Source organism: Trifolium pratense, linkage group LG3 (assembly GCF_020283565.1).
Source record: "Trifolium pratense cultivar HEN17-A07 linkage group LG3, ARS_RC_1.1, whole genome shotgun sequence".
In the NCBI taxonomy this organism is placed as follows: domain Eukaryota; kingdom Viridiplantae; phylum Streptophyta; class Magnoliopsida; order Fabales; family Fabaceae; genus Trifolium; species Trifolium pratense.
In genome coordinates this window covers 3,539,124-3,554,652 of record NC_060061.1, presented here as the reverse complement: position 1 = coordinate 3,554,652, position 15,529 = coordinate 3,539,124, and the positions used below count along the sequence as shown (strand labels likewise).

The 15,529-nt window shown below is 28.9% G+C and overlaps 1 protein-coding gene across 2 annotated transcripts; it reads right to left on the bottom strand.

Annotated features, from left to right (window-relative positions):
* Nucleotides 1–230: 230 nt before the first annotated feature.
* LOC123917597 (plasmodesmata-located protein 6) lies at nucleotides 231–2,920 on the bottom strand. 2 transcript variants are annotated; one of them, XM_045969362.1, is made up of 3 exons: nucleotides 1,986–2,920; nucleotides 566–694; nucleotides 231–455 (listed from the first exon to the last, which is right to left on the bottom strand). In XM_045969362.1, the coding sequence occupies exons 1-3, from the start codon at nucleotides 2,692–2,694 to the stop codon at nucleotides 445–447; spliced, it is 849 nt and encodes a 282-aa protein (XP_045825318.1). In that variant the 5' UTR covers nucleotides 2,695–2,920; the 3' UTR covers nucleotides 231–444. The 2 variants fall into 2 exon arrangements, with proteins under 2 accessions (XP_045825318.1, XP_045825319.1); XM_045969363.1 differs by having other exon boundaries at nucleotides 566–691; nucleotides 1,986–2,874.
* Nucleotides 2,921–15,529: the final 12,609 nt, after the last annotated feature.

Here is a 15,529-nt window from a genome sequence, read left to right as displayed (position 1 = left end):
GACCAATAATAACTAGGTCATAAGTCCTTAATAATAACATAATGGGACATAGATTTGACATAAATGTGATCAAACTTGTCCTAGTCTAACTTTTTGAATGGAAAGTAAAGTTATTCATCATGTTCTAGTAATAACCCATTATTAAAGCTATAATATAGCATGATGCATTTTTTTTTTACTTAAAATGTTCACTATTTATACACATTGGTGGACAAAGTAAATAAATAAAGAGAGTGGAATCTGAGTCTTTTCACCTTATTGTAACTCATTATGTAAAGAACCACTTTTTCCACAAAGATCTTTCTATCTATACCTTCTTCACTGAGCAATCTTTTTATAAAAGGGAATTGTGCTGGAAACTTACAAAGGAAAATACCAACAACAAAAAAAAATAGCAGGGACAAATTTTCAATGTTATTACTATCCATATATATAATATATTCTTTATTTACCACCTGCATAAAATAGTTCAAAAAGAGAATATTAATTTTTTAGAAAAATAAAAAAAGATTGCAATTGCATAGAAATAACATGTGCACCAAATTAAAAGCATACATATACATACCTCTTTGCTTTTCGCAGACCTTATTCAAGAAGGAAAGGAAAACTATGATTAGAGCAACACCAGCAATGAGTCCAATTAGTATGGCTAGTGTCTTCTCAATTTCATCATCATTGTGATTGCTATCATCTACTACATGTTTTCAAATTCAATACACAAAATTAAACAACATTTCAAGTTATACAATAAAAATAAAGAAATAAATATAGACCAAGCAAAATTTTTTAATCATCTTTTTTTTTTTCTTTCTTTTCTTTTTGAAGGATACTTTTAATTTTGCTTCACTTTTTATTCTCCTCTCGATGTGCTAAGCAAAAAGAATGACTTTTACAGAAAGATTTAAAGAATACAAAAGGCAGAGTGGAAGTCTAATTGACAATTCAAATATAAGCCTTTTTTGAAAAATCAAGTTTTGGATAATTTAATCAGCTTAGGTACACATAGATTATAGATATGTTAAAAGTACTAATAAGGATAATTTTTCATTCTAATACTCCTAACGTACCACATAGTTACAAAAGTTATATGTATTGGAAATTTCCCATTATTAAGTACTCAAAGAAAATACCAACAAAGTAATTAGCTGCATCCAACAATACTAATGAAGACACTCAACAAGCAAGAAACGGATAATATTTACCAACAACAAAAGTAAGTAAAAAATGAAAAGAAGTACAAGTAATTAATTTGAGTTTACCCCTCCTAATTAATTAAGGTGCTAGACCAATTCAAATTTTCCACACCCACCTCCATACCCTCTTCACATGGGAAGACCATATGCTTCTAAGCAACATTCAAAACAAAGCAAAGACAACTCTCACTTTTTTTTTGGACTAAAGACAACTCTCACTTAATAATGTAAGAGAAAGTAATTAAATACCAAATAAATATTATCAAACACCACACAATCAAATGGTGAATTTAACAAAATCACAAGAATATCATGATTTTGTAAAAACACTAAAGCTCTGGAGGTGCTGATTCGACTCTAACTCGTGAGAAGGCTTCTTTCTTTTTTTTTTGTTATATTTCTTTGTCTCGCTTGTTTTTATTCGGTTCCTTTTGTTCTTTCATCACTCAATTATTTTTTAAAAATAGAATGAATTCATCCGATATACTAAAGCGCAGTTTTTATCAAAATCACGGTGATTCTTACCATCTCAACACCAATCAATACAAACATGTCATTTGAATGTGATAATTTTCTCTCTATATTTCTCTTAACCATTTTATCTTTGTGAACTAATTTTGTTCTTACATTCAAATAATTTTATTTTAATCACATTTTCTCTCTTAAACACATAAAAATCACATAATTCAGCAAATATTAAATGCAATTAATCCATTTTTCCACCATAGCCAAAACTCATAACAAACTTAACAAAGTACATGACGTATAGAGAAGAAGAGCCACATAACTTACCGTTACTACCACGCGAGTGATCTCCACCTTCCGAATAACGCACGTAGCACTTGGCCAAATACATATCACCCCACGTGGAAGCTCCACACTCACTTTTCAACCGTTGGATTGCTTCCGAAACACAATCCTGACACTTGCTGGTACTCAAATCCCCCGTACACTGCGCCACACCCTTAAAATCCCCAACCGAATTTGTCATAAAATTTTTATTACTCCCATCGGACGACTGTAAATATGCCAGCACACCATCCCTTCGAGTAAACGCATCAGAAGTCAACCCAATCGACGGTCCACATTTCTTGGTCACTTCTGTTTTATCCTCTACGCCAAAAAACGAAACATTATCATATTTTACGAAACATCCTTCAAGCTGTAACGCGCCACCGTAAGTAGCGAAACAGAGTGTACCGAGTTGACTCACTGCACGCGCTACACAGGTTGAACACTGATCATTGTTTAAATCTCCACGACATTGAAAAAGACCGTAGACAGTTTCCGACGCGGCGGTGCCGGTGAATTTGTTGTATGTAGTAAAGGCTGCTGAATCAACTAGCGAAGTTAGGACTGAGTTAACGCTGGTTTCATAAGCCGAACCCGGCGAGTATTTGAGACGAGAACAACCACCGAAGATGAATGAGTTGGTGTCGGAGATTGATGAGGTTGAAGTTGTTAAGAGTGTGACTATGAAGAGAAAAAACAGAGCAACCATGTTTGTTTTGTTAAGAAACAGAGTAAGGAGAAAATAACAAAGTGAGAAAGTTTTTTGTTTTTGTTTTTGTTTGTGGAGAGTGTTGCTTTAAGGAGAAATTACGTAAGGAAGTGAAGAAGTTGATGAAAGAAAAAAGAGAATATGATTGTGGAAATAAGCGCGGGGAGAAAAAAGCTGAGTGGAGTGATAAACGGTTAAAGTTGATCACTTATGTAATGTGTTGTACTTGTACCTAAGGTTTTTTTTTTTTTACTTTTTCATTTTATTAGTATATTTTTTGTTTGCTTTTTTAGGTGTGGGGGATTATTATATGCGTCATGTTAAATTGTATTTCGAGGGCAGGTTAAGCATAAAAAAAAAACTAAAGTTAATAATTAAAGAATGATATTTTATATTTTTAATACTCTCTAGTTCTAATTATAATAAAATATTTATTTTTTAGATAAATTTAAAGTTTAATGTATTTAAACTATAATATAAATTATATACATCAAACTTTCAATGCAACTAAAAAGTAAATTTTTTCTTGTAATTAAGATCGGAAGGAGTATGTTGCATATGTATAAGTTCCAATATTAAATTTTTATATTGATATGTTTAACAAGTGTCTTGAACACTGTTTAACATTTTCATTCTTATATTGGTTTAATGGGTAATGTGATTTGTGGAATTCTACATCTAGTAATCACTACTAATTAAGATTTGAAGTCAAAAAATAGTTAAGGGTTTGGTGTGATAATTGACTCCAAATTAAGCCATTCAAAAAGCCAAAAAGATGGTCTAGAGTTTTACCTACTGTGTACAACAACTTATATCTTATTATTATTGCATGGAAACATGCTCATAATTACAATATCTTCTTCTAACTACTACTTACTACCTTCTGTATTTAAAAAAAAAAAAATGAAGAAACTTTTTCAATAAACTATTACCTATACAATCACACTCATTTCAATTTATTTCATAAAGTATTTAAATGTAATAGTAAGTACTAAGTAGTGCTTCTTAAAATATATAAAATCTAACAATTTAGTTTTGTTGTTGCATGCTAGAAATTTGAGAACCAACCTAAAATGTTTAAAACATAATGTATCAATTTAGGGACAAATTTGAAATTTAAAATAAATTGAAGGGATTGAATTGTTAAATTAAATATAATTTAAAGATTACTTTGGCCCGTTTGAATGATCAAATATGAGAAAACATGCTCTGACAATCAAACATGTTTTTATACCATTTCACTTTTTACACATTTGACTTTTAAGCACAACATTCGTATGCGTGCATGACCCTTTATCGACCAAATATGAATGTTGTGTCTCTCCTAAGTCTATTGATATAATTGTTTTGCTATCAAAAAAATGTAGAAACACAACTTATTATCTTACTATCTTTCATTCCGGTGTAATTATCTCGATACACATTCCTTCATTCTAAAATTGAGCTAACACAAAATAAAATCCACCAATTAAGATTTCATACTTGGTATTAATTTCTTGAAAAATTAATGAACTAATCAGCTTTCAATTTATTTAGATAGGTCAATATTTGTTTGCTATTCTCATTCACCAAGTTTGAATTTTGGATCTTTCAACTCAAAGTCTCAAACTACTTGAATTAATTATCCGGCATTCCCAATTAAGTTCCAATTTTCTAAACATTATCGCCTACCACTAAAACGAAGGCATTATCACCTCTAGATTTTAACATTATCGTCTACCACTAAAAATAAAGACATTATCGCCTCTAGAACAAAAACTTGAATTTCATTTTTTAAATGTTTCAATCAATGTGCCAAAATTTATAGGTTTAAACAAAAATTTAATCATACATAGAATTATAGTGTAATTTGGTTTATATAAAATAAAATATGAGTTCGGTCGTGTAAATTAAAAAACTATTAATTTTTATGTCATCTGAGGTCCACAAATCCTAATTCAATTGACAGAAATATCAAAATTGTTAGTGTCGAACGTCAGGACCAATGTTGAACCTCAGTCACTCCACTTTGTGTGTGTGAGTTTTTAATGACTTTGTCATTTCGTCTATCAACAAAAAAAATTATTATGTCATGTGACTTAATAAGGTGATTTTAAAACTAAAAACAATGCTTTTTTAAATTTGTAGAGAATGAATGAAACATAAAAGTTATGAAAACTAAAATAAAAATTACTAAAGAGGTAGAGATTAAAATCATATTTAAATGAAAAATATATATTTATTGTTCTTATTTTCTACTTAAAGACCGGAGTAATCCTTTAAAGTCAAAATCAAATTTCGTATGCACGTCACATGTGAGTTCAACCTGAAATTGAGTACCTTATTGATTGTGGACATTTTTGGTCGCCATATATAAATAAATAAATAATCCTGAACTGCCTTCATGTGTAAAGTAAAAGATTCTTCATCATCTTGTTGACCCAAATAATCTCTAGTCTACTCAAGCATTTGCCAATTCTTCAACAATTTGCCATTTTTTTAAACCAATGTACCGTATATATTGTCTATGATTTATTATTTAAAGGAGTATTGAAACCTAACAATAATTATGTTTAAAGGCACCGGTAAGAAATCAAATTTTGGACCAAATAATTGAGTGAGTTTTAGTCCTTAGATTTAAAGATATTATGTGCAAGTGTTGCTTCAGAAAAAATATGTGTAGGTGAATATTTACTTGATGCATTTTTCACTAAAAAATAGATTAAAATAGATTTGGAAGATCATATGAGTTGGGGTATTTAACTATTTATCATATTTTTTTAAAGTATTTAACTATTTATCATTGAACAAAAATAAAGTTATATTATTTCATTCTATATGGAATAAAATCATAAGTTTAGTGATTAGGTATAAGATTTTGATGCCCCAGTAAAAATATAAACAACAAAATCCGCTTATCTCTTTACAAAATTATCTCAAACTACGATATCTTTTAAAGTCCATGCATCAACTTCTGGAGGGTAACATCAAACTATATGTTTTTACTTATATGAACACTTCTAGGTCATTCTAAATGCACATGCCAATTCAAATTTTTGTTAATCATTTAACAATATCGCATCAATGTTACACTTCACTTTCTCTTCCAAACGAGGCTACCATCAAACTGCACTCATCAAAATAGGTTTCTCCACCTATATTTCCTCGTTATGACGCTTCCATAACAATAGAGCGTCATAAATCATATTTTGTATATAAAAATCACAATTGACAAGAACCAAACAAGCATGCAATTTGTTTTTCTTTTGACAGAAAATATATAATTCCTTGCAAAAAAAATAGAAAAGAAAAAGTAGAAAAAGATTCAAACTTTTTTTTTGGTTAACAAAGATTCAAACTTTAGCGTCACGTATTCATACCAAAAAGCTATAGTACTATATTACAATGGGTTGTGTAGGCTTGGACAATGACATTTCTTCACCCTTCCTACACGCTAGAATGAGAAGCTTCGTAGCTCTAATCTTAACTAAGAGTCGATTTAATTACTAGCTAGTAGTCAATTCAAGCCAAATTTTGTAATCATAGTAAATGAAGTTGATTGATAATGAAGTACTCCATTAAACTAGCATAAACTCCCACAAAAAATTGACTACGAGTTATAATAATGAATGGATATGTCAAACACATTTTTTTAAAAAGAAAGGAAATTTCAACAAAAACTAAATTGTTATGAACTATTCCTTGAGAATAACAAGAATAAAGAAGAAGAGATGAAGGAGAGAAAGAGAAGAGAGAATAGACTCTTGTATTGTTCTATTCAAGGTGTGTATTACATTGTAACAAATGGGTCCTATTTATAGGACACAATTAGGGGACAAGAAAACCTACACAATAATGGACATTCATTACATATTATTCATAACACTCCCCCTTGAATGTCCATGAAGGATATTCTTTCTCTAAAAAAAACTCTAGTGAAGGAAAAAGAGTACATCATCATTTGTGTGTGAACTGCCTCATTAAAAACCTTACCAGGAAAACCCAGTGGGACAAAACCACGGTGAAGGGAAAAAGAGTGCAGAACATATTTATATCTCCCCCTCATAAAGACAATTATTATACATGAGATGAAAATCAAATAATCTTCTGTACTAGCTGCTCCAAAGTTTTACTAAAAGTTGACTCTGTAGAAAATTCTGTCATATCTTCTTTATTATACTCTTCTCTAAATTAGCACTGCGTCTGATATTATCTTCATGTTGAGTTGTTGCAGGAACCATCATTTTGTAATAAAACAACGAATTTCTTGTATGTGTTGAATTACAATCCTCAACAAAAACATCTTCTCAGCTTGCTTGACGTAGTGCTAAAATCTTCACATGATTGGATGATATTGTTGTTTCTTTAAAGTATAAATAATTCTATGTTTTGCTTTACTTCAATATTTGGGTTGGATGAATAGGCAAAAATAAAATACTACGAAATTATAGCAAATATATTAGTGAGCTTAATTGAATTAAGATATGGTACTTCAGGACCAATTCAAATTGTTTATCATTTTCTTGAGGCATGACACATCAAATGACATTGCAACCATTTTTAGTATACAACAAATTAGATTTGTCAATGTCAAACTGTTTTAATACTTTTGATATATAATCTTATTTAAATTATAAATTTAAATGAGAATATCTCATAAGCTCTTCGGGAGTCTAGATGATATTTTATCATTAATATAAGCCTCGGATATAAATAATTTATTGTCAAATATAACTAAATCCTTCAGGGATCATCATTATCAAGTGAGTCAGTAAAATACGTTAAAACACATATTTCACATGAATTGAGTATTTCAGATGCTACTCAACTTAATTAATTTTTTGAATTCACTTCAGGTGAATATGCTTCTTGAAAATCAATGATTGACATTTATCAATATACTTGATAAACAATTCAAACTCTAAACATTTTGTTTTTATTATTTTTCTCTTGAAAACTTATTCATATCGATTTATCTCCATCTGCAGATGAAATGGACTACTGGTCCAAAAACATTTCGCTTTGCAAAGCTAGTTTAATTTTGTATCAATTGCGTCTATCTTATTTAGTCAATCATTTCATTGTCTATAATCCTTAATAGACTTTGATTTATGATCCTCATTGTCATTTATCACATATATAGCGCTTTATTATGTGCAAAAATATTGTCAACGTTGACTTCATCTCGGTTCCATCGTATTCCATTCATGACATAGTTTGTCGAGATCTCTATATTTTCGTAAATTACAGGTATCTGATAAGTTCTTCTGGAACTGGAAAATTAATTATGTCAAATACTATTTTCATATCCTCACTCGGGTCATCTTTGTTTTTAGCTCCTTTTCTTATTTGAGGATTTTTATCTTTAGAACCGATTTGCTTACCATGCTTCACGTGTGGTTAGGAATCATTTGCAATATTAGATTGTCCAACAGGGACATTCATTTTTATTGGAGCATTAGCAGCTGTTGATTGATTTCATAAACTTTGCAAATGAGTTATCTTTTGAACTTCTGGTTCATATTGATTTCTAAGAGGATCAAAATAACAATTATTAATTTATTTCAAAACATTTCAATTGAACTTCTAGTTCATATTTTTAGCTGCTTATTATCTCCCCCTAATATTGGGAAAACTAATTCACCAATTGATAATCAGCCCATAAAGCTGTAAAAAAATCTCCAATTATTGGCTCTCTTTGGAGATTCATATAAAAATTATTTTCCCAATATTCTTTTACTACCCATTTAAATGCATTATATTGGAGCAATTGAAACGTACCCAACACATCCAAAAATGTTTATATGGGAAAATATGTTTATAAACTAAAATTCAAATAAATTAGGGGAGAGCTTATGTATATAATAATTTGTTGGCATGATGCTATTCAATATCTCAACATACATGTTTGAATGTTCCAAACTATAACTTAGAATGGATCTTCAGGTCCATTATTTTTTTGTTTGTATGAACATATTTCATAAGATGTTTGGTATAAATTTCAATTAACATATGATATTTATCAAATACTTTCTAGAATAATATATATAAAATGATCTCTTAAAAATAATCTCACAAACTTCTGGTTGTGAGTTTATAACAAACATACATGTGACCATTTGGTTGATGCATCAATTCAAATTTTAGAAATCTAATCGGTCCACATGATCGGTGTATTGATTTACAAATATCACCTTATATATATTCTAAAAAATAAGAGACGCTCGTTTTCTTAATTTATCAATTTTCTTTGCGAGCTAGTAATACACAAAAAAAATATTAGATTGAATGAACTTCTGGCCATTCAATATATATCCATAGAAACTTTTCGCATCATAATAGATCAGAGATGACCCAACTGATCTTGCCAATTACAAACTTATTATGATTTGTAAACTTCTGGTTTACAAGAACATGTGCTTCAATTGCACAAATATATATAAATATACCCCAAACTAAAGGCAAATGTTGATAATATGTCTCGTAATGTATAGAGATACAAGATCTCATCCATTTCTTGTTTCAATAGGATATTCATTTATGCGAATATCCTTCAAACATAAAAAAAAATCTTTAAGACTTAAAAATATACAATATATTGGCAAAGCGTAACTTTATTTCTCGATATAACAATGCATTGGCTCTTCTGAAACCTTCAATAATTTTTGTACTACTAAATATAAAAGTTAATTCCTCCCAAAAAAAATATATAAAATTTAATTTTTCATAAATAGTAATATCAATGAATATTTTCATGCTAACAATTATGTTTATGTGGATTTCAGCAGAATTATAAAACAGTAACAGTTAATTTTTTTTTTTTTATCTAATAATTTAAAATCAATAAATTGATTTAAATAAGTAACAGAATAATTAAAAACCAGTTTATATTTACAAACTGTAACCGAATTATAATTATAAGTAATTAAGAAAATAATTGTATTCAAAGCTTAAGAAAACATTATCACCATAAAATAAATTCAAAGTTTAATGTATAAAAAGCTAAATGTAACTTTTTGCTTAGCATATATTTCATAGGGAATAATAATCGTCTACCTCATAGTAAAATATAAAATAGATAGATAGAGATCTTACTAAGTTGTGCATCGAGAAATAAAGTCGAATTATCATGTAAAAACTTTCACATTTCAATTGATAATTATTGAAATTGTACCAATCTAAAATATGATTAACCAAATATTTTTGAAATTATTTTCATAAGTTTGCTACTTCAGGAGCATATTCAAGAGACATTCATAATCATTCTTTTAATTTTGGTCCAATTTATACTAAGATCAAATAGATCATGTGGACTTTAATCATGTTGTAAAAAAAAAATTAGTTCTTCAGGAACTCAACAACAAATCTCTATTCATAATGGCTAGAGAAATTCACAATTTTACAATCTTTCATGAATGGTTAAATTATTTGTTCTTCAAAAATTATACCAATAATATTCATAATATTGGTTAAGAAAATGCACATTCTTTGAGCAATCCATCAAAGATGCGCTAATATTAAAGCTTTAGCTTTTCAAGAACTATATCACAAGTGATCTTCATATAATGATCACAATAATCTTCATAATTTCTTCAAGAAAATTTTATTCTTTGAGCAATCATTCAAAGATGCTTCAATATTAAGGTTTTCCCTTTTTCTTTTCTTGTCCTTCGGGAACTAGCTAATGTCACATATATTTTCAATAGTTTTGCTAATTTTCCCACTTTTTTTCCGGGGCCATGACTATTACCACGACCATAACCACAATTTTGTCCATGATAATCGTGTGTTGCTACATTCACTTATGTGAATGGAATAACATCAGTGGGTCGGACTTCATTCACTTCTGGGAATGATTTTTCATTCATTTATCATTGATACTATCATCAAATAAAATTAAGCAAATAATTAGATAAACATAATAAACACAGTCAAATAAAAAATTCCAATTATCTTTATTAATATTAATATAATGTAACATAAAATTTTATAATGCAAATTAAATAGTAACATAATGAAATTAATAATAATTATAATGTAACCTATAATAATAATTATAATGTAACGTATATTAATTAGTAAGTTATTGAAAAAAAAATTGGCATATGCATATAGAATAGGTAAAGTATGAAAAATAATTTGTTTATACTTTTCAATATGATACATGCAAAATTTGCGTATGATATGCATTTTTTTTTTTTTTTTTTAATTTTTTTATGTTTTGTACAATATAACAATAAATAAATAAATCCAATGAAATTTGTAGATTGCAAAATTTTTATAAAAATCGATAAAGCTATCTCATGGATATGTATATTGAATTTTTCTCGAATTCTTAGGAAATAATTTGATTTTTCTTTTAAGTTCTTCAGGAACTATATAATATTGTTATAATGTAAGAATAATCCTTTATGCAATCCTCATAAGAATAATCCATATTCTTCGTTATATTATAATATATCTAATTGCACAATCCTTCAAAGATGTATCCGTAATGAATTCTTCAGGAATTCGTGGGTAATACAAATTGATTTTAAAATTGTTTAAGAACTGTATAACGGATCAAATATATATTCAATCAGTTATTTATCCAATCTTTCAGGGATTGATGTTCATTTTACTTATATCTATGAATTTTCAGGATTCATATTTTAAAATTTCATCATACTATGAATCTTCAGGATTCATATTTTAAAATTTATCACACCATGAATCTTCAGGATTCATATTTTAAAATTTCATCATAATATGAATCTTCAGGATTCATATTTTAAAATTTTATCACACTATGAATCTTCAGGATTCATATTTCAAAAATTTCACCACGATACTTCTGGATCGAAGGTTTGTGAATCAATATAAAAAAACAAGAAGACAAAAAATTATCTGAAAGAATAGAATAAAAAAATCATACATAAAATAAAATTGTCACTTCCCTTTGTTGCTATACCTTTCTTGAAAGGGGAGAGACTATCGTGCTGATAACGTGTTATGAACTATTCCTTGAGAATAACAAGAATAAAGAAGAAGAGATGAAGGAGAGAAAGAGAAGAGAGAATAGACTCTTGTATTGTTCTATTCAAGGTGTGTATTACATTGTAACAAATGGGTCCTATTTATAGGACACAATTAGGGGACAAGAAAACCTACACAATAATGGACATTCATTACATATTATTCATAACATAAATAACTAGACTTGTATAATTATTAGAAAATAGAAAATGCTTACCACAACAGTGGTAAGGAGTAAGGGTTTTGGTTCCAGGATATGATCAGAAGTTCGATTTCTAGTTCATGTGTACCGAGAAAATTTGATTGAGAGGGAAGAACTCACATTGTGTATCTCACATGTTCTTCCTTCGTACCAATATCAACCCCCCCACCCCCCCACACACACACACAAAAAAAAAAAAAACTTACATGTGCCCTTGCCAATTGTAGAAATATTATCTTATAAATTGTGCATGTATCTTCTAAAATGTTTACCACCATGATCACGATTTGCAAGATGATCTACCCATCGATTAATTCTCGGTTAATATGTTTGATCTCACAAATTTGTACCCTAATTCTCGGTACAAATTTGTAAAAATGTATAGTAAAAATTCAAGTTTTCCTCGCATTTAGTAAAAACTTGCCACCATTTTCCTAAATATTTGTAACCCAAAAAAAAATATTGAATGAAAAATATCGTTTTCCCTGCATTTAGTACCACAACTTAGAATGACAAAAAGACATACAAAGGATGTCTGTCCTACCATCAAAGGGAATGGAAGAAAAAGAGATAGTAAAATAGACAGAACAATAAGTCATCTTCAATAGACAACTAATTAACATCCCGGAATTCATCTTAATTTATGTGCTTTACAATAAAAAAATAGCAGAACTTGAAATTAAAATTGGAGACCATAAAAATTTACAAGATTCAAGACACAATGGAGCGTGGAATTATTTCATGAAGATACCATCTAACAAAAAAGAAATAATTACTATCAAAAGAAATAAAAAATAAAAAAAAAATCCATCTGTAAAATACAAGTAAAAATTATTTTTCAAATTTATTGCATAATTACTATATCCGATCTATATTAATTTATACTGATAATTGTATTCAGTATAGATTTTATTGGATTAATATGTTCTAAATATTTCATAGAACTATCTAACTCGCGACCAAACACTGACTACCGATAACCCTTTTTTCTTGAAACCAAAGGCTTAACAGAAAAGAAAAGAAAAATCGTAGAAGTGTCTAACTTGGTTGTCCCAAAACAAAAAGGAAGAAATTTCTTCAACATATACAGCATAAAAAGAAGTGAAGCGATTGAACCATCCAAACAACTTCAATTATTTGGCTTCTTTTAACTAGATTATTTATTATTCCCACATAAGAACAAATAAAAGGCAATTAATTGATGTACCAAAAAAGAAAAAGGCGATTAATTGATCATTTGGCTTCTTTTAACTAGATTATTATTACTATCGAGGGTTATTCAAGAAATTTGTTTTATATCATGTTGGATAATTGCAACTTTAGCAAAAAAAAGTGTCTAATTTGGTAATGCGCATTCAAAATAGTTTATCTTTAAACTTACATACCCAAATTCGTGATACTAGACGGGACGGGTCACGGGAAAGAAATAGAAGTACAAATTCACTTTTTTTTATAAAAAAAAAAAAACTTGATATCCAATTCAACGACGACTAATTCGAGGAGATCAATTTCACTGCTCATTTACAGGACCCATTTTAAAGTCACTGTTTTTTGTACTCTGTATGTACTGTATTAATTAATGATCTAGAGTTATATTAGATCTATATGCTTTAGACTTTAGTGTTTACACAGAACTCATAACAAGATTGGAGAGTAGGACTATGTTTCTAAATTAAATATACATCCCAATAATCGATATCTAATCGATACAAAAGAACTTAGTGATGGAATGAGATGAAGTGTTGATTGATGTCTTCGTATGAATGTATGATGGTATCAAACAAACTCTAATAATTGAGTATAAGGAGAACATGATTCCTTCAAACCCGTCTAAACAAAATCTTTATACATGGGATAGTTGTTTGTTTGATGAAAAATGACACATTAAATACATCTAATGTCAAATATTCATGTTTCTATGATTGCCTATTAATTTCACTCTTCAATACATTATTAAGTTCCTTTCTCTATCACAAACACATGCCATTGGTTGGTGTGTGTAATACCATGTTGGGTTGTAGTAAGAAGTAAGTGTTCCATCAAAGAAAAAGAAAAATGAAATAGCATTACAAAGAGAGAAGGAATGTCACTTCACATTCAATAATTAAGGAATTGTTTCATTCTCTCTTATATAATTTTTGTATATATTACTACTATTTATATGGGGGAGTTATGAGGATTTTTGTCTTTGCCTTTTGATGTGCCACCACAAAAACATGTTACTACAACACTACATTAAGTTTTCTGCCTCAACTTCCGACCAAAAAGCCAATTCATTTTGCCCCTTTAGATAAGGTTTTGCATGAGATATACCATCCCATTCATGATTCATAGCTTTACCTTTCACATAAAATACGACCAAACCCTTTACCATATTTGGCGTTGATTGCATTTCTGTCCAGATTATATAGGTGGCCAACCCCATTTGTTATAGATTATTTATTTATTATTATGAGTATATATTATACACACAAACTATATAAATAGGAAAACATGGACAAATAATTGAAAACCCCCATACTACTTGTGGTTTGATAGATATAGCGTATCCACATCCACGTGAAAGTGTCATTTGTATCTCTAGTGCTAATTATTTGATAAGAGATTGTGTTCAATCTAGTAATAGTATACTAGGATTAGAATGGATTTGAGTTGAGAAGTCTGCAATTAATTTAAGACATTTGATCTCTAAAAAGTTACAACTATGATTGGCTAAGAACGATGTTTTAGAAAATATTTTTTTGAATTGAGAGAAGTATATGCTACTAAGTAGTAACATTAGTACTATTTTTTCAATGAAAAGAAAGTTATGTCGGTAACCTGGTCTGAGGCAAAAATTACTCTCCCCACTTTAAAGACCATTCTAAATAGGATTTAAATAACACCAAAAGATTGGTTGATATATGCAATGTAAGTGAACATAGTAAAGTTCAATTTCCACTCATAAAAATATTATAGGATTTGAATCATCTCATGTATAAATTCAACATGAAGAGAATATATTACTCCAATTGTATAAATTCAAAGTCATAAGGTATACAATTTTAATCAAGATCACTCACTCACATAAAAGGACTCGAAACCATTAATCTTTTTTGTTCAACTCCTATAATACAGTAATTTTTATCAACGTGTGTAAAATAACTCGCTTTAATCTCTGTTTCTTTCAAAGTACTTTACAAGCTGATGGTTGAAATTAAATTTAGACTGCAAATATTTTACAACCGCATACTTATTTTTATTAGATGTATAAATTGAGTTTATACTCTTAATATCTTTTTGCATGCTACTTCAAGGTCCACCCTTACAAGAAGAATTCATTGGTTTTGTTATTCATGAGCACTTTTCTCTTTTCTTTTCCTTCTGCAAATTGGTGAGTGAAAAAATTGACCAAAATAATTCCAATTAAACAGTCAAATTCAAAAAAAATAATTACTTACCTTCTGGACAAAGTACAGATTACCAAGGTTCCCTTTTTCCGAGAACCCCGGAGGATCAAGACAAAGAAAAATTCAAATAATGCTTTAATGGCATAAAGGCAAATTTTGGAAATGAAGTAGGACAAACAATTTAACAACCAAATGCATGCATTCATAATTTCATGAAAGTATGCATACGGATCATAGCTACACAGTTGAA

Bases quoted from the DNA above. Each gene is read 5' to 3' on its own strand.
- LOC123917597 (XM_045969362.1), bottom strand. From the start codon at position 2,694: ATGGTTGCTCTGTTTTTTCTCTTCATAGTCACACTCTTAACAACTTCA. The intron at 695-1,985 runs GTAAGTTATGTG...GAAAACATGTAG, and splicing joins TCACTCGCGTGGTAGTAACG to TAGATGATAGCAATCACAAT.